We start from the raw sequence: 19,941 nt of genomic DNA on the forward strand, positions 1-19,941 counted from the left end.
GAGCGTATGACAAGATTTTCGCGGACAAATAATACGACAAGTGAAACACAAACGGAAGGAGAAAAATTCGTAATGACATAAGAACACAGTAATTAGTCAGATGTAAGTAGCTTATGTTTCACACATGTACTAAAAGCATTTAATTATGAATTATTAACAATGGATGCGTGTAAGGTGTTCCATTCGCGTATAGCACGAGGGAAGTATGAATATTTGAAAGTGTCAGTACGGAATGAAAACTCGTTTAGAGTGTGAGCTTGATTATTACGTGTTTGTCTTGTTTGTGATTTTGATATGTATCTTGAAGTGTTGATTTTTAAGTGATTGTGTATTAGCTGGTACATGGTTTTAAGGCGCGCTAGTTTTGCTCTGTTTTGAAGGGTTAGTAGTCCTGCCTGTTTGAGTAGTTCTGTTGGTGAGTCTGTCAACCTGTGTTTGTTATATATACATCTGACCGCCTTCCTCTGTACTGCTTTTATCTGTTTAGTAAGCTTGTTAGTGAAAGGGAACCAGACAACATTGGCATATTCTAGAACTGGCCTGACAAATGTCTTATAGGCGAGTAGCTTTGTTTCCGATGGTGCTTGTTTAAGGCGTCTGTTAATGAAAAATAGCTGTTTTAAGGCGGTTGATGTGACAATGTTAACATGAGAATCCCATCTGAAATCAGAGGTCAGTGTTATGCCTAAATATTTATATTCGGAAACCGAGGCAAGGGGAATGTTATTTAATGTGTACTGAAAAACTGATCGATGTAACTTTCTGGTTATGGATAAAGTAACTGATTTTTTAACATTAATAGTCATTTGCCATTCTTCACACCACTTTGTCACTACTGTTAGGGCGTTATTTAAAGTTATATGGTCATTGACAGAGTTAATTTCCTGGTAAAGTACACAGTCATCGGCGAAAAGTTTAATATTTTGAGAAACACTAGTAGGTAAGTCATTTATAAAAATTAAAAATAATACTGGGGCCAGAACACTGCCTTGTGGTACACCGGATGTTACATTGGCTGTTTCGGACCTCGCGTTGTTAATTTCGACGAATTGAGTACGGTCAGTCAGGTAGTCAACAATCCAATCTACTATGGGGCCAGCTCCAAAGGTTGCAGTTAGTTTCATAATAAGTTTAGAGTGTGATACACGGTCGAAAGCTTTAGAAAAGTCTAAGAAAATCAGGTCGATTTGTTTCTGCTGATCAATGGCGAAGGATATGTCATGTGTAAGTTCGATTAGTTGTGTGACTGTAGAAACTCCTTTCCGAAAACCGTGCTGAAGAGGTGTTAAAATTTGATTTTCTTCTAAGTAGGTTGTTATGTGTTTTAAGATAATGTGTTCTAGTAGTTTGCATACTGTGCTGGTTAGTGATATTGGTCTGAAATTTGAGGGATCTGATTTGCTTCCTGTTTTATGTATAGGTGTCACTTTAGCTATTTTCCATTCTTTAGGAAGGGTGTGCGCTGACAACGACTTGTTAAAGAGTACCACCAAAAATTTTGCTACCCATTCGGCATATCTACGCAAGAAGATGTTAGAGATTCCATCAGGCCCTGATCCTTTTTTTGTGTCCAAGTTTAGTAAGAGGTTTAAGACACCTGTTTCTGTTACGGTAAGGGGTTCTAGGTAATTTCCGGAGCAAAAATTAGTACGAGGCGTAGTTCCGTTGTCTGTAGTGAAGATAGAAGTAAAGTAGTTATTCAGCGCGGCTGCAATATTTCGGTTTTCGTCTGGAGAAGCTTGGTTTTCATTTCTTGATTTAGGGCTCAGGTGACGCCAGAACTTTTGGGGAGCATCTTTTAAGAAGCGAGTCAGCGTATTAGTAAAGTAAAATGTTTTAGCTGTTTTTATTTTGGATTTCAAATCAGTGATAGCCAAGGTTAATTTTTCAATTGTTCTCGGTGATGGATGGCGTTTTTGCACTTTTTTCAGTCGTCGAACTTTTCGTTTGGCATGAATTACGGCTCGAGTTATCCATGGATTACGTTTGCGTATTCTCTTAGTCTTGGTAGGCACATAATTAGTGATGCAATATGACACAACGTTTTTAAATCTCTGCCACAATGTTTCTATATCAGTGTGTATGTCATCCGAGAGATGTTGAAATGATGTTAGTTCGTGCGATAAAGTATCAAGTATGGTAGTGTCGTCAGCTCGGTTGTAGTCGGGATACGTTATTGTTGATTGCAAACAAGGTGCATTATAGTGATGCGGGACAGAACACATTACTAGTTTGTGGTCAGACAGGCCATTTAAAATTTCCACATTGGCTTCTTGACAGGGGAAATGACTACTCAGGAAAACTAAATCTAGAATGTTGGAGCTGGTTCCTTGTACACGTGTGGGTTCTGTTACGATTTGCGAAAGGTTAAAAGAAAGCATTATATGAAAAACAACATCGGCGCAAGGTGAATTATGGTGCAGGGTGTTCCAGTTAATATCAGGAAGATTGAAATCACCTAAAAGTATTAGTCTCGCCCCCTTAACATGATGTTGCATATACGTATACAATGATTGGAGTATGATAGGATCAGAACAAGGACTAAGATAGACGCAACCAACAACGATGGTAGAATCAGAAAAGCAGAGTTTGCAAAAGATAGCTTCTACCCCTTCAACTTCAGGTAACGTAAGGAATCTTATATCTTTTCTTATCAATAATGCCACGCCTCCGCCTCGCGTCGGCCTGTCTTTGCGTGATATGGAATAATTTGGGGGAATTACTTCAAAGTCTTTAATTTCTTTTGTTAGCCATGTTTCAGTTATCGCCATGAATTCTGGCTTTAAACCTAATAATAAGGATTCTAGGGGACCGACCTTATTTTTAATACTACGCGCATTAATGTTCACGAAAGTTATTTGGGACGCTGTGGACGGCGCGAGCGTAGAGTCCGTGTACCTGTGTTTTGGTTTTTTGTCTCGGTTAGTGAAGGTGTAACTGGAGGAGCTGCAACTGGTAACACTTCACAATTTTCGTTGTCCCAAAAATAAAGTTCACCGTTTATTTTTAGTTTGTCGTAAACCAGCGACACTTTTTCGCCGCGATCTTTTCTTGGTTTCCCGTATTTCCGTAGCTTTTTTCTGATTTCGCGGACACGAAGCGAAAAATCTTCACTTATGGTAAACTCGGTGCCCTTTAATTTGTGACAGTTGCGCAAAATGTTCGTTTTTTCCCTGAAATCTAGAAGCTTTAGTATTACAGGCCTTGTTTTGTTTTCCGTTGGTCTACCTAGTCTGTGAATGCGTTCTATTGCAACTTCTTCCATTTTTAGGGATTCTTTCAAAACTTCTTCATTTAAAGTTCGCTCCAGGGATTCGCTATTTTCTTCTTCCTTTTCAGGGATGCCATAAATAATAAGATTTGATCTTCTGGAGCGATTCTCAAGATCGTCTAGCTTTAATTCCAGAGATAATACGACCTGTTGAAGATTGGCAATATGATCGGTACATGACGAAAGTTTGTCTTCAAGGAGAGTAAGACGTTCTAGTTTGTTGTCTATTGATGTTAACCTTTCTTCTTTTATTGTCTTTATGTCATCTGCTATATTCTGTAACTGTTGCGAAAGTTCTGCCATGTCAGGCCCGGGATTACTCTCAACGTCACCCGCAAGCAGTAACAATTTCATCACATGCACCACATCGCACACTGTGTCAAGAAGTACCGCAGGGCACGGCAGCACAACAAGGCAACGTTCGCTAGATCGAAAACATTTCCCAAAGCGCTTTCTTACCTGCACGAGGAAGACAAGCGGATTATCCATCTGTGCGCAATCCCAGCTGCCGTGCCCTTTGGTTCGAAATCCTTCGGTCAAGTCTTTTATAGTCCAAGAAGCTTGCAGCGCCGCTCCGCATGGCTTGAAGGCCACACAGTCGCTGCCGCTAGTCGTTGGTGATGGTAGGTGCCAAAATTCGTCCGTGGATCGTAGGACCGGGGGCGTTGCAAAATTGTCGTTCCGTAGCACTTGCACATGTTCGGGCTGGAAATGCTGACGTGGTTGTTGGCATCCTGACGGTATCACCAGCAGGCTGGCGATGATCTGCACGAGGAAGACAAGCGGATTATCCATCTGTGCGCAATCCCAGCTGCCGTGCCCTTTGGTTCGAAATCCTTCGGTCAAGTCTATTATAGTCCAAGAAGCTTGCAGCGCCGCTCCGCATGGCTTGAAGGCCACACAGTCGCTGCCGCTAGTCGTTGGTGATGGTAGGTGCCAAAATTCGTCCGTGGATCGTAGGACCGGGGGCGTTGCAAAATTGTCGTTCCGTAGCACTTGCACATGTTCGGGCTGAAAATGCTGACGTGGTTGTTGGCATCCTGACGGTATCACCAGCAGGCTGGCGATGATCTGCACGAGGAAGACAAGCGGATTATCCATCTGTGCGCAATCCCAGCTGCCGTGCCCTTTGGTTCGAAATCCTTCGGTCAAGTCTTTTATAGTCCAAGAAGCTTGCAGCGCCGCTCCGCATGGCTTGAAGGCCACACAGTCGCTGCCGCTAGTCGTTGGTGATGGTAGGTGCCAAAATTCGTCCGTGGATCGTAGGACCGGGGGCGTTGCAAAATTGTCGTTCCGTAGCACTTGCACATGTTCGGGCTGGAAATGCTGACGTGGTTGTTGGCATCCTGACGGTATCACCAGCAGGCTGGCGATGATCTGCACGAGGAAGACAAGCGGATTATCCATCTGTGCGCAATCCCAGCTGCCGTGCCCTTTGGTTCGAAATCCTTCGGTCAAGTCTTTTATAGTCCAAGAAGCTTGCAGCGCCGCTCCGCATGGCTTGAAGGCCACACAGTCGCTGCCGCTAGTCGTTGGTGATGGTAGGTGCCAAAATTCGTCCGTGGATCGTAGGACCGGGGGCGTTGCAAAATTGTCGTTCCGTAGCACTTGCACATGTTCGGGCTGGAAATGCTGACGTGGTTGTTGGCATCCTGACGGTATCACCAGCAGGCTGGCGATGATCTGCACGAGGAAGACAAGCGGATTATCCATCTGTGCGCAATCCCAGCTGCCGTGCCCTTTGGTTCGAAATCCTTCGGTCAAGTCTTTTATAGTCCAAGAAGCTTGCAGCGCCGCTCCGCATGGCTTGAAGGCCACACAGTCGCTGCCGCTAGTCGTTGGTGATGGTAGGTGCCAAAATTCGTCCGTGGATCGTAGGACCGGGGGCGTTGCAAAATTGTCGTTCCGTAGCACTTGCACATGTTCGGGCTGGAAATGCTGACGTGGTTGTTGGCATCCTGACGGTATCACCAGCAGGCTGGCGATGATCTGCACGAGGAAGACAAGCGGATTATCCATCTGTGCGCAATCCCAGCTGCCGTGCCCTTTGGTTCGAAATCCTTCGGTCAAGTCTTTTATAGTCCAAGAAGCTTGCAGCGCCGCTCCGCATGGCTTGAAGGCCACACAGTCGCTGCCGCTAGTCGTTGGTGATGGTAGGTGCCAAAATTCGTCCGTGGATCGTAGGACCGGGGGCGTTGCAAAATTGTCGTTCCGTAGCACTTGCACATGTTCGGGCTGGAAATGCTGACGTGGTTGTTGGCATCCTGACGGTATCACCAGCAGGCTGGCGATGATCTGCACGAGGAAGACAAGCGGATTATCCACCTGTGCGCAATCCCAGCTGCCGTGCCCTTTGGTTCGAAATCCTTCGGTCAAGTCTTTTATAGTCCAAGAAGCTTGCAGCGCCGCTCCGCATGGCTTGAAGGCCACACAGTCGCTGCCGCTAGTCGTTGGTGATGGTAGGTGCCAAAATTCGTCCGTGGATCGTAGGACCGGGGGCGTTGCAAAATTGTCGTTCCGTAGCACTTGCACATGTTCGGGCTGGAAATGCTGACGTGGTTGTTGGCATCCTGACGGTATCTCCAGCAGGCTGGCGATGATCTGCACGAGGAAGACAAGCGGATTATCCATCTGTGCGCAATCCCAGCTGCCGTGCCCTTTGGTTCGAAATCCTTCGGTCAAGTCTTTTATAGTCCAAGAAGCTTGCAGCGCCGCTCCGCATGGCTTGAAGGCCACACAGTCGCTGCCGCTAGTCGTTGGTGATGGTAGGTGCCAAAATTCGTCCGTGGATCGTAGGACCGGGGGCGTTGCAAAATTGTCGTTCCGTAGCACTTGCACATGTTCGGGCTGGAAATGCTGACGTGGTTGTTGGCATCCTGACGGTATCACCAGCAGGCTGGCGATGATCTGCACGAGGAAGACAAGCGGATTATCCATCTGTGCGCAATCCCAGCTGCCGTGCCCTTTCTGACTTAGTTGGTGATATGGCCAGAAACCTTTGGCGCAATGAGAACACATGACATGTTCAATATGGCAGGAGCTGCCGAACGAGAGAGAGTCAATAAGATGTAAGGGTGAAATGGGAATTATTGAAAGTGGGACCCTTAGATCCAAAGTAACCACTATACTCGTATAGGGCACGTTCGTACTGCTTCGGTAAAGAGGGGCTTTATATAACTATGTGTAGGGTGCTATTTCATATAATGCGGCGGCTTAAGGATGCATTCTAATGATATGCGACAGAGGCAGCAATTACGGGATACGGTGAATAAGCAGGTAGCAAAGTGCGGCTACTCCAACTTAGGACAGGTAGTAACCGCAGATCCGAATCATGAAAGGGAAATAACAAGCAAAATAAGATTGGGCAAGCACTCGCAGATTATGTCTAGCAGCATACCGGTATCGCTCAAGAGAAAAGTATACAACAGCTACATTTTACCTCTGCTCACATATGGGACTAAAACGTGGAGGCTAACAAAGAGGCTTTTACTTACGTTGAGGACAACGCAGAAGGCTAGGGAACAAAAAAATGGTAGGAGTAACGTTAACAGATAGGAAACGTGCAGAGTGGGTCAGAGAAATAACTTGTCACTGACATTCTAGTGGAAATCAAAAATACAAAATGGGCATAAGCAGGACTAGTAGGGCGAAGAGATGATAACCGATGATCGCTTAAGGTACCAAACATGATTCCAAGAGATGGAAAGCGTAGCAGGGGGCGCCAGAATGTTAGGTGCGCGGATGAGGTCAAGAACTTCGCTGGGGTGAAGTGGATGAAACCAGCACAAGATCGGGTTAAATGAAAAGATATGGGAGCGGCCTTCGTCCTGCAGTGGGTATAGTCAGTATGATCATGATGATGATGATTCTACTGTCCAAGTATTGTTGCCGTAAACAAAAAACACCTGGCCTTCTTAAGGAGTTGGCATCTTTCGAAGCCCTAGTGTGAAGTGCAAACCTCATAATGCATGATAATGAAGCCTGGAAGCATTGCTAAGCATATTCCTTTTCGCCTTGTGTGTTTCCCGGTAGATTACGGTTGCCTAAGCTACGCCGCGTGTAAAAGTACACAACAGCATAGAACTCACGTATTGACTTCACCATGCTTTCATACACAACACAGAAACCTGTCGAGCAACTCATTCAGCTCATTCAAGGCTGCCATTGGTAGACCATGGAATGTAAACCCGCCATGGACTGCAGAGCCACGTGTGTGATTTTTTGTACCTGTCGCGAAAAATCACTATAACAGCTGTGCCCCCATTCACAAAGGAGGCAATCACAATTATTTTCAACATTCTATACTGGCTTTTCGTGCGCGTTGACAGGAAACAATAATCACGAAGGGAATCCTTTTACAATGGGTTCAATTGACGCTTCCAATATATTCCAGCAGTACAGCGCGCGTCCGGAGGAACGGAACAATATTTATGCGTAGATATAATTTTTTTTATTATTTCCAGTTGGCCGTTCAGCCACGTGCGTTAACATAAAGGCATGAGGCATCAATGAGCGAAGCTTGGAACGCAAGCTTTTCGACTGAAGGTGGGAAAGGACTGTGAAAGGTCGCCGAACCATGAAAACATCCACATTTTCCGCGCATGCGGGTCACACGTGCAGGAAACTAATTTATATATACTACAATTCTTTAATTATATTTTTTTTTTTGCAGGATACGCCGCTTTTGCGCATGTTCACCGCTGTTCTGACCTATAATAAAGAAGGGTGCTGCAAAGCTCGCATGAAGAAGGAAAGTAGACGATGAATTGTATCGCACTTGTGTGGCTTTCAGGAGCCCTTGCGCTCCCATCAGCTTCCCAATATGAAGGAAGGAAGGACAATCCACCAGTGGACGCCATCAAAGTAAGATTATTGATCACACTCAAAAAACAACTTAGGGAAGCTATGCTGCTTATATCCAACTTCTCTTCTGGTGTAAAAAATGCTTGTGTTCTCGTGGTATCTACTTCTAGCACATCACTTTCTTCAGACAATATCTCTTTCCTGCTATCTGTCCTTAACCGTGGCACTCTAATTTATTGCTTCGTGCAGTTTTGAGTGAATCTGGAAGGGGTTCTTTGGTTGAGAAATCATTGACGCCAGTCGTGCAGAATTTATATGCTCACTTGATCACTCGGGCGATTACTATGCAAAGCGTTGGATGAATAACAGCATATCTAAGTTAATGTTAAGGCAAATACAATTGATTCAGTGGTGTCATAATGGGATAAGGTGATTTCGAAGCACGGAAAGCGGGCCTTGGAAAGACGGCAGAAGTGAATTAAGCTAGCCATATTTACTGAAAAATTGGTTGATATAAAATATGTCGAAATATATTGCAAATATTTACAAGCTGTATATAAGACTGCAAAACCACATATTTTAAAATAACATCATATTTTCGGCATTTATTTGCACTTCCGCGACGAATCTCTATTGACTCCTTGAGGATAAAAGACTGTGCCTTCCTTTATGTGGCGTGGTCATGGAATGTACAAGTAGCCCTTGTATCCACTTTGACAATGATGCAACATGCTACAAGGGGAAGACGAAAAATCTGCTTCCTTCAGACAGGCTCTACTAATCAACTAGGATGCAAACAATTGAAATTGCAATTTCATTCATTAGGGTACTAATACCAACGTGGCAGTATGAATTTATCATGAGATTAATGCATTCATCTCTTCCTCTACCTTGCAATAGCATTCGTAATGCCTCGTTAATGTCGATGCCGAACTATGACCGACGGGTGAGACTGTTATTAGCCTAATTCGGTAGCCATACTCTGATCGCAAAATGTAATCCGACCGACAGGTTAAGTGCACTACACCCAAAAAAACCTTCACTGAGCCAGAATTCCGGCTAAAGAACCAATCCTTCTCCACATCCTTCGACATATCCACCGATAGCTATTAGTCAACCCATTTCCGAAAATAAGCAAGTATCCAACCATGCGCCAGAGCCTCTGCAAAGGCGCTACATCAACCCGCCGCGTGAGGGAGTAGTTACGACACTCGACTACTGTGCCCAATGATGCGGAACCGAATCCTGGCCGATCGCTCTTCTATGGAGGTGAAAAGCAAGAACCGTGTACTGTGCGGTGTCAGTGCACGTTAAAGAACCTCAAGTGGTCGAAATTTCTGGAACCCTCCACTACGTCATCGCAGATAGCTTAGTTGCTTTGTTGCGTTAAACCCAAGACCCAACCAAACGAAAGACGCTACCAATATTACGTAACATAGGCAGACTCCGTACGGCTGACGCTTCGTGAATGGCTGATGAAGTGACCGTATCCATGGTGCGTTCTTCCTAATGCCCCCCCATCACATGCCCCTCTCCCCCAAGACAACCCTATAGAGAGGCTGCAGAGAAAGCCGCCCTAGTAATAGCCATGACCAGCAGAGAAGCTCATTATATTATACCACATTAAAAAAGCGATAGTCCTCGCCTGTTAACCAAATATCTGTTGTGCAGCCAGATCCTAAATCTATTATTTCCATTTAGCGCTACGTCTTGCGAGACTTCTTGCCTACTATTTTGTTCCATCTCTGTCCACGTATGGACTGATTTGAGACCCTACCACCTTTTGGAAAATGCATCCCGCATTTCAGATACCTTTTAAATGTTTACAGTGAAAGGATTGGAGCAGAAAATGATGTTTATTAGTCTGCCAATCCGGGCACTATAAGGCTACTTTCGTTTCTTTTTTTTTACATAGAAAGGTCTTCATGTTTCTTAAATTATTTTTTTTTTTCGCTGAACTTTATTATTAACTTCGCCCGGCAATATCAGGAGCCTATGCCGTGTGGTCTCATAGCGTGCTTCGTTCCAACCGTGCACAATGAAGTACCCCTTCAAAATATTCTATTTTACTCTTTTTTTCATGTCTTTATAAAAACTTTCGACTGCCTGCTCCTCATTACTAGATGTAGGCGGTGACTCTCTTGAACTTTAGTGAGTAGCTGTTATTAAGCTCAATTATGATACGGGCCATCCTCTTGTTACTGATCTAGGCTTTTATATCTTATACAGGAAATTCACATGTAGCCGGCAAGACCACGCCGCATCTAGAACAAATGCTGTGTTCAAAAGCTTTTTTACAACTTTTCCTTGCATTCTACATTCAAGAGGCTCTTTTGGACTCTACAATTGTCGTATTTGCGTAAAAAATCTATAATTTGAACGAAATGTCGGCGATGCACGCCGTATCGCTTTTCCTGAGGTCAAGACTAAATCTTGATGCAGCACGAACCATATTGCCTCGTTTTTCTCTCTGTACCTGCAGAGGAGATAACTGTTGTGTCTTCGAAAGAGCGGTTTCTAGGCAATCGCCTAGAAACCGCTTTATTATGATCCGGCAGCACATTCTGCTGGTGAACAAATGCCCGTGCAGTATAGATTGCAGCGCGCTTATATCAATATAGAGAGGAGAAAGGGGGTAGTGCCTCTTCATCAACACATCGCTATAAGTTAGCTGCTTGCTTATCAAACAAACGATACGTCCCGTCCTCCCTAGACGATGCTCCGACGCTCACAATATTACACAAAGCGCTAGGTATAACAAACATTTTGCCTTCATACTGACATGACTGAAACGAAATGATTTAAAAAAAAAAAAAAAACAAAGAATTGTTCGTGCACAATAAATTCTATGTTGTGTACTGACCCGGGGGACGTCTTTGACTTCTCGGGTACCTTGTTGGGATGAGGGTTTGTTTGCCGCTGGTACTCGGAGGATTCCTGAAGTCAAAACTGAAGTCTTCAAAAACGAGGCGTTCCACTTCTGTTATGGTTGCGACCTGTTTTTGAGGTTGCCGGGTAGGGGGTACATCAATACCGGATGGTAATTCAGATGGTTGCCACAGTCGCCAGGAGTCATCACTATCGGCGCCGTCACCTTGGCGGGCAAGCGTCTCTGGGTCCACCTACCTTGAAAGTATCTTGATGCCTTTTCCATTACGTCATTCTCTATGGAGTAGTCACCTGTAAAACATAATAAACTGGCCCCAGCGTGATGTCCCCGTCGCCTCCAACAATCTTGGACCTTGTTTAGTGTTTCTCAAGAACTCTCTAACCAACGGTGGAACTTCTGCGGAGTTCTCTGAGCACTAGGAGTTAGTAAACCGAGCTGCGTTCTAAGGGGTCGCCGTATCAAAAGCACTGCCGGGGAGTTCTGAGTGGTAGCAAGGGGTATGTTTCGGTATGCTATAAGGAAACTGGTCAGTCTTTTTGCGACGGTCCCAGCTTTATTGTCTTTTCGGAGAGCTTCCTTTATTGTCTAGATGAATCTTTAGGTCCAGCTGTTAATTGATGCATGATATGGTGCTGGGCGCACATGTTTTATTGCGTTTATCTTTCCGGAATAACAAATTCTTAGCTGCAAACCTGTGGCCCGTTATCAGAGACGAGAACTTTTGGCCATCCGAAACGGCCAAAGACGTCATAAAAATTACTGATGTTCGCTTCTGCCGAGGTCGAGTACATAAAGAACACCATTATACGCTATGAATGGGCCTCTACCGCCACTAAAAAAGTTCGCCCAAGAAACGGGTCAGCGAAGCTCGGATGGAGCTGGGCTCATGGCCCAGTAGGCCAAGCCCACGGATGAAAGGGAGCTTGTGCAGAGAGTGGCCGTTGGTGCTGACAGGCTGCGTTACGTTTGCGCGGTGGTCTCCCCGTCGGCATTAATTACTGGCCACCGCACAGAGCTTGGAGCAACTTCCTTTATCCGCGCCACGCCAGGATGCCCTTATCCAGCTCTTCCAGTACTGACTTCTGTAACGACGAGAAAACCACAATGAGCATTCCCCAGAATAAACAACCTCGGCTACAGACAGCTCCAGTCTTTTCAGAGCGAAACGTTTCATTCCTTCATCGGTTACACGTCCTGGCCATTTTATCGTGATGGGACATCTCAAGAAGTTTCTCGAGCAATGTCCGAGCTTTTTTGTCGGAAACGTTTCCCAGTGAAGTGCGCAGCATTCGGTCACTTCGCCGTCCTCCTCGCGAGTACCGGTAGTGGTAGACTGCAACAGATGGTTTGATTTCACGTTGCTTGGCCCAGAAGGATAGACCAGGTCGTAACGGTAGGTCGGTAGTGTAATGGCCCACCATTGCAAACGAGAAGCGGCAGTGCTTGGTATTCCTTTCTTTGGACCAAAGATGGTCCTTAAAGGTTTATGGTGAGTTACCAAGCGAACGTTTCGGCCATAAATTTATTAATAGATTTTCCTAATTCTAAAGATTAAGGCTAGAGCTTCTCGCCCATATGATGCCCATATGATGAGGCATATATTTGAAGCCAGCCCATACGATAAAACATTTCACTCTATCTGAAGCGGTGCTTAAGAAGCATTATGTGCCAACACCAGTGCTTTCACTAAAAGTCTTTTTATCTTTTCGAATACCACTCCATACCCACGGCGCATGTTTACGGAACAGCTGATTCACTGGACTAATTACCGTTGATAACTCTGGTTTAGGAGGAGGAGGAAGAGGAAAGGCAGGGAGGTTAACCGGTAGCAGAAGCCGGTCTGCTACCGTGCAGTAGCGGAAAGGGGTGAGTGGATATAAGAGTGATCTTTAAGAGAGGGATGGGTAAAGTCAGTATAGTCACGTCACAGCCATATCACGCCACATAACATCACATTTATATCGCATCACATCACAGCAAAATCACAGCCTATCGATCAGGTCTGTGGTTTTCATGAAGCGGAGCAAAGCCTGGGAGGCTTTCACCGCCAACGATCGCCACGGCCAGTGCCTAGAGTATTGATTTCATTTAGTGGGCGTCCATCTAGACGCGCTAGCGCACGGCAGAGACACTGTCTTTCCGCACTGTATATGGGGCACTCGCAAAGAATAAGGCCTATAGTATCGTCACACCCGGAGGCTGTACGTGCAGGGCTATTCGCCATACCTATCAGCAATGAATAATAATTTGTGAACATTACACCAATTGGCAGAATTCCACAAGGCGAGCGTGAGCTCCTGTGCACGAAGCCTGCCCGCTCCGTCTGCTCTGGAAAAGGGGATAAACACACAATCGCTGTCTTGGTGTGAGGTTCGCGATATCTCTTCCCCACAGGGATTGTCCGCTATGCCACTGTGTCCTGGAAGCCATTGGTAGATGATGTCTTGTCCTTTATATATGACATAGTGATAAAATTCTCGTATTTCTGCGACAAGTTGCTCATGGGCGCCACGCGAAGAGCCGCTTGTAAGGCTTGCAGGGCTGCTTTGGAATCTGTGAAAATAGACCACTGCTAGGGGCTGCTGGGGGCTCTGCCTGCTGACTGATATGCCTAACTGCGACACGAACAGCGGTTAGCTCTGCGGCTTTCAAAGAATTTAGGTGAATTGTCCTAACCTTTATTTCTGTAGTCTTTGCGGGGATTATCATGGAGCCTGAAGAAATCACGGCATTCACTAAGCCGTCGGTGCAGATGTTCAAACGATTTACATGGTGCTCATGGAAGTAATCGAGAGTTACTTGTTTTAGTACGGTCGGCGATAGCTCGACCTTCTTCCGTACTATACAGGTTGTCCAAACTAACTTAAGCCAAGCGGCAGAAAATGAAACATTTGACGTAGGCCAGAGAACCCAGTTGTATACGGCTGGGAGTCATATGTCGCAAAGCAGATTTTCTTTATTTTGCAATTAACTAATTAGTAATAAAGGACATCTTCCTTATTTAGTAACTATTGCCTTTATACTTAGTAACTATTGCCTTTATACAATACATGGATGTTGAAATGTTACAGAACACTTTCTAAAACCCCTTTTTCATTTATTTCCGATAAAAAAAACCTCACGTGTATCGTTTTGCAAGCGCTAACGAAGGCCCGCGAAATACAAAGTATATCACGTAACTGGGGCATTCCTGCGCCACGATTATGCTGCTCTGAAGCAGCTTTTCCTTAAGTGAACAAAATCAGCCGCGGCTTTGGCTCCGCGACACCGTTGCGCGGCAGGCGCGGCGCGGCGCGGCAAGTTTCTCCGCGCAACGGCAGTGCCGCATTCCTTGGCGCGGTGGCGAAATGTGAAACGATGGGGCTTCGCCGGAGCAGACGCTCCGCTAGCTTCCTGTGCACGCGCGGCGATCGCGTTCCGACTGGCGGTTATTTGGCGATACAAAACGCTTTCGCTGATGCGAAACGGATGTACTAAGTAGCATTGTGTCATGGGAAGCCACAATAGTAGGCGAAGCACCAAAAGACGAAGCTCACGTGTGAAACTTTGCAGATTCCTTTGGAAGCGTGTCCGCAAGACCAGTTTTCTAATCGCATGACAGCGTTCTGAGAAGTCTCGCGTTCATTGCGGAAACGGAAAGAGCCAATTTCCCCTTTCTTCGTAAACTCAGAAAGGTTGAAAGTTGACAAAAACGGCTTGGAGAGGCATCAAAAAAGTACAGTGGTTTAACACCATGCTTAAAATGTGGGGGATGGAAGTTTATCCTGCTCTTCGCTCCCCGCGTATCTAGCTTTGCCGATTTTCTGTGCTCTCTCCCTGCTTTGTGAGTGCCCTGAAAGCAACCAAATCAACAGATGTGACGTCCGCGATCGAGACGGATGTGTGAATGTTCCCTAAGTGTCCACAGCTGCCTTTTCATTTTTAGATTGAACAAGAAAATATTTAAGAACGAGGCCTTTTTTTCGGGGGGGGGGGGGGGGGGGCGGCGCTGCAAAACATGCCTTGCTGAGACGCTTTTACCAATTTTCGCAAATTGGTCAATAAGTGAACCAGTTATTATTAATATTAACGAAGATATGTTGGAAGTGCAGTACACAAGTAATCCTAGCTCGACTGACACAACTCGCACGGAGCACCCCATTCGCGTCACAGGGTTCGTGAGTGCAAACCAAATATTATCATAAATGAAGCACCACCATTTAATAAGAACCGAAATAAAACGCAATGTAGTACAAGCTTGGATTTCACCTGCCTTCCGAGCCAGCGAGCCGGTTATATCGCGTGCAGAGCACGGAGCACGCATGTGCTTATGAGATTGCTAGCGTTCTTGTCTTTGAGGAAACACCTCCTTCAGACTTATATACTTATTCTTCTACAGCAAGATTTCCCTTGGTAACGCCGTAATAATAAAACAACAATTCCGTGTATAAATCGCATGCTACAGGCCAAAACGATGGTCAACTAGCGGGCCACCTTATTTCACAGTACTGATGATACTTTAGCAGTTTTTAAACTTATTATATACGACAATATATTTACATAACGGACTTACCTCGAGATGCACTTCCGACGTTTTTACTAACGTGGGACACATTCACAATCAATATTTACTCATCCCCGTCGGTTGTCTGCTCTACAGTGCAGACGTGAATAAAACGTTTCCCGCCTATAAATGAAGTATCCTTCATGGAAATACTCGTCAGGTTGCCCAATCAAGACGGAATGCAGGTGACATGTCGCGGTGTGCCTGCGGGGGCGTGCCAAGGTGCGTGCTCGTGCGAGAGAAAGCGCCGCTCGACCATGCTTTGGAAGCCTATATGTCCTCTTCAGGCAGTCGGCGCACGTGATGGTGCAAGGCCTAGCAAGCTTACCGCGCTGACTGCAACCATCGCCAATATATAAGCCTACCGCTGGCACTGGGTTGCCGAGTCACGGCCGCAGCTAATTTTGTTCACTCGCCCCGCCGTGGTGGCGCAGAACATCATACTCGACCATGTGAATGTAGGGTCCGTCATTCGCGAGGGAGTGGCCATGGCGTACCGAAGCTGCACAACAGGATTGATTGTAAATAAGAGTTTGGAGGCCCCCATAAACGTGCAGCGATCGATGCGCCAGGGTTGTCCTCTCAGCCCTCTGCTATTCTGCATTTACATCAAGACACTGTATTTAAATATCATAGAAAACGACAAAATTCGTTGCTTCCAATTGCAAGCTGCAGAGGTTAAGCTGCTGGCATATGCGGACGATGTGGCTGTATTTGCAGTAAATCGCGAAGGGGTAATCGAGGCCGTGTCGTCTGTAAAAGAATTCACAAAGGTTTCTGGCAGTAAAAATAATTGGTCAAAGTCCCTGGGGCTTTGGCACGGAGAATGGCCAACGACGCCCGAGAATTTCGCAAACATGTCCTGGGTGACAACACCAGTAAAGTACTTGGGAGTCCCACTAGATAGTTATCGCGATAGTGAATCGTACTGGAGGACACAGACTCAAGCCATGCGGGAAAAGGTGGAGGGGTGGAAAGGGCAACAATTGTCAGTTTTCGCCAGGGCCACAGTGTGCAATATGTTTTTTAATGTCGAAGCTGTGCTGCGTGATGCAAGTGTTGCATTGTGCAAAGATGAACGTACAGAGACTGCACCGGATATTTGCCATTTTTGTGTGGGCAGCAGAATGGGAGCGATGTAGCCGGACCAGTTTGTTTAGGCGGGTGAAGGACGGTGGACTAGGTTTGGGGCATTTATTTCTACGACAGATTGTCAGCAGATTTCTTTTTGTTCGCGATGTAAAAGATCCGTTTTTTCGTACTGTGTGCCAATTAGGGCTCGGAAATGCACTGCCGGACTTTGTTGTCTCGACCGAGAGTGTATCGGGACGCATTTTTGGTTATTTTAGAGAAGTTTTCGCTAGTGTGCGATTCCTGTCTGTTCGATTTTCTTATGAATATTTATCTTGTGTTAGCAGGAAGAGGCTGTACAAGGATTTGTGCGACGTAGTTCTTCCCATACCGAAGTACAGGGCCTTATACAGTGGAGGACCAGGACGCGACGTACTTAAGCGGGTGAAGGCGATGCAGGTCCCGTCAAATGCAAAAACTTCTTTTTTTTTTTAATTTACACACGGAAACACAGCCAGTAAAGAAGTTCTTGGAAAGGAAGAATTTATTTTTACCTTGGGGTTCACATTGCTTAATTTGTAAACAGCCAGAAACTATAAACCACGTTTTCCTACATTGTTGGGAAGCAGTATACTTTTGGGATATTTTACAAAGGACTTTAAAAAAGGAATTTCCATTAGACTCGCATGGTATTAGGTACTTGCCAGTAGAGAATGAGGATGGGGTGCCATTTGACCTTATTATGCTAATGGCCCTCCACTGTATTTGGCACTCGAGAATGGCAGGATACCATTGCGATCCTGACGCACGGCCATCACAGATCTATTTTCGGGAAGGCATGAATATATATATTGAAATTCAGAAACTTGCTCCTGAAGCTCCCGAGTGGCTCGGAATATTGAAGCCATTAGTGTCCCTGAGAATTTTAGCATGACGACGCCACAACCCACCTGGCTGATTGTTGTATTAATGACTGCTCATTGTGCCCTGTAAGTGGTTTTGTGTATTGTGCCGAAGTCAGGCAATAAAGAAAAAAAAAAGCCGGGGTGGCGCAGTGGTTACGGCGCTCGACTACTGTTCCCAAGGACGCGGGATCGAGTCCCGGCGACCGCTTTTCAATGGAGACGAAAAGCAAGGCGCCCATATGCTGTCCGATATCAGTGCACGTTAAAGGACCCCAGGTGGTCGACGTTTCCGGAGTCCTCCACTACGGCGTCTTTCATAGCCTGAGTCGGTTTGGGATGTTAAACCCCACAAACCAAACCAAATTTTGTTCACTCCAACCACGATTGAGAGCACCACAATCGTGGCGCACGAATGCGTTTGTCACGTGATAGTTTTTTTATTTCGCTAGCTTTATTCAGACTGGAAAAACGATACGTGTCAGGCTTTTTTTATCGAAAATAAAATGAATGGGAGTTTCAGAAGTTGGTCTCTAACTTTGAAAATCACATTTATTGTCTAAAGGCAATACTTGGTATATTAGAAAAATTATCTTACTAATTAGTTAATCGCACAATAAAAATTTATTCTGATGGGCTACCGCTGGACATGATCATGCTATTGCGCCTGCACCGTATCTGACGATCCAGAATGGCTTTCAGGCATGCAGACGTTGATGCGAGGAAAATACGGCAGTATTTTCGCGAAGCCGTTGCCAGTGCTATAGAAGTTCTCAAAACACAAGACGAAGTGCCTGAGTGGCTTCCGAGAATGGAAGTGTTGCTGCAAATGACTGATTTCTAATGGATCACGCAGCCCGAATTGCGTGGTTTTAACCCATGTTGTGTATTTGTCGCGTAACATTCTGTGTGTGTGTGTGTGTGTGTGTGTGTGTGTGTGTGTGTGTGTGTGTGTGTGTGTGTGTGTGTGTGTGTGTGTGTGTGTGTGTGTGTGTGTGTGTGTGTGTGTGTGTGTGTGTGTGTGTGTGTGTGTGTGTGTGTGTGTGTGTGTGTGTGTGTGTGTGTGTGTGTGTGTGTGTGTGTGTGTGTGTGTGTGTGTGTGTGTGTGTGTGTGTGTGTGTGTGTGTGTGTGTGTGTGTGTGTGTGTGTGTGTGTGTGTGTGTGTGTGTGTGTGTGTGTGTGTGTGTGTGTGTGTGTGTGTGTGTGTGTGTGTGTGTGTGTGTGTGTGTGTGTGTGTGTGTGTGTGTGTGTGTGTGTGTGTGTGTGTGTGTGTGTGTGTGTGTGTGTGTGTGTGTGTGTGTGTGTGTGTGTGTGTGTGTGTGTGTGTGTGTGTGTGTGTGTGTGTGTGTGTGTGTGTGTGTGTGTGTGTGTGTGTGTGTGTGTGTGTGTGTGTGTGTGTGTGTGTGTGTGTGTGTGTGTGTGTGTGTGTGTGTGTGTGTGTGTGTGTGTGTGTGTGTGTGCGTGTGTGTGTGTGCGTGCGTGCGTGCGTGCGTGCGCGCGCGCGCGCGCGCGCGCGTGTGTGTGTGTGTGTGTGTGTGTGTGTGTGTGTGTGTGTGTGTGTGTGTGTGTGTGTGTGTGTGTGTGTGTGTGTGTGTGTGTGTGTGTGCGCGCGTGCGTGCGTGCGCGTGTGCGTGCGCGTGCGCGTGCGCGAGCGTGTGCGCGAGCGTGTGTGTGTGTGTGTGTGTGTGTGTGTGTTTGGAGTAATGTTCTTTATGAATAAAATCTGACAATAAATTGGAAAATAAAATTCTTTCTGGTACGCCACATGGCTGACAGCTGTATACAACTGGTTTCTATGGCCTATCTGAAGTGCTCTGCTTTTTAACCCTGGGGCCCTAAGGCTACCTGTGACACATACCTCTAAACTTTCTCACCTGCTTTTTATCGATGGGGGCGGGACCTTCTATTGCGGCATTCACTTTCAATGGCGTTGCTGAAATTCTGTGCTTAGTAACCACAGCACCCAGAAACTGCAATTCTGGTTTTAAAAATTCAGTTCTCCACCTTAATATGCACTTTCCTTTCCTGTAACCGGGCAAGTAGCGAATCTAGGTTCTGGATATGTTCCTTTTTCTTTCAGCTGATGACAAGAATATCGTTTAAGTAGCATAATTTTCGATTTACCCCTTTAACATGTTGTCGATGGTCTTATGAAAAATGGCGAGTGCGGACGCAACTCCAAACGCTAAGCGATTTTCTGCGAACAGTCCTTTGTCTGCATTTAGGGTGTGGCACTCGCGAGAAGCCTGTCTATCAGCACTTGGTGATACGCTCGGCTCAGGTCATTCTTCGAAAACAGTTGCCTTCCAGCCAACGCAGCAAATATTTCGTGAATCTTTGGTAAATGATGTCAATATTTATAGCATGTGTCCAACGATGCCTTATAATCCCCGAAGATGCATACACTATGATCTTTCATTACTACTCTCACAATTAGTGTAGCAAAGCGACTGTCGAATCA

General features: G+C 45.7%; 1 protein-coding gene across 1 annotated transcript; it reads right to left on the minus strand.

Annotated features, from left to right (window-relative positions):
* Positions 1–2,854: 2,854 nt before the first annotated feature.
* Positions 2,855–6,224, minus strand: LOC146209786 (uncharacterized). The gene has a single exon (XM_084603709.1). It carries the CDS (start codon positions 6,206–6,208, stop codon positions 2,855–2,857), a length of 3,354 nt encoding a protein of 1,117 aa, XP_084459835.1. The 5' UTR covers positions 6,209–6,224.
* Between the last annotated feature and the right edge of the window lie 13,717 nt (positions 6,225–19,941).

The sequence above is a fragment of the Amblyomma maculatum genome, chromosome 1 (assembly GCF_055883805.1).
Source record: "Amblyomma maculatum isolate TAMU_Amacu chromosome 1, ASM5588380v1, whole genome shotgun sequence".
NCBI lineage: Eukaryota > Metazoa > Arthropoda > Arachnida > Ixodida > Ixodidae > Amblyomma > Amblyomma maculatum.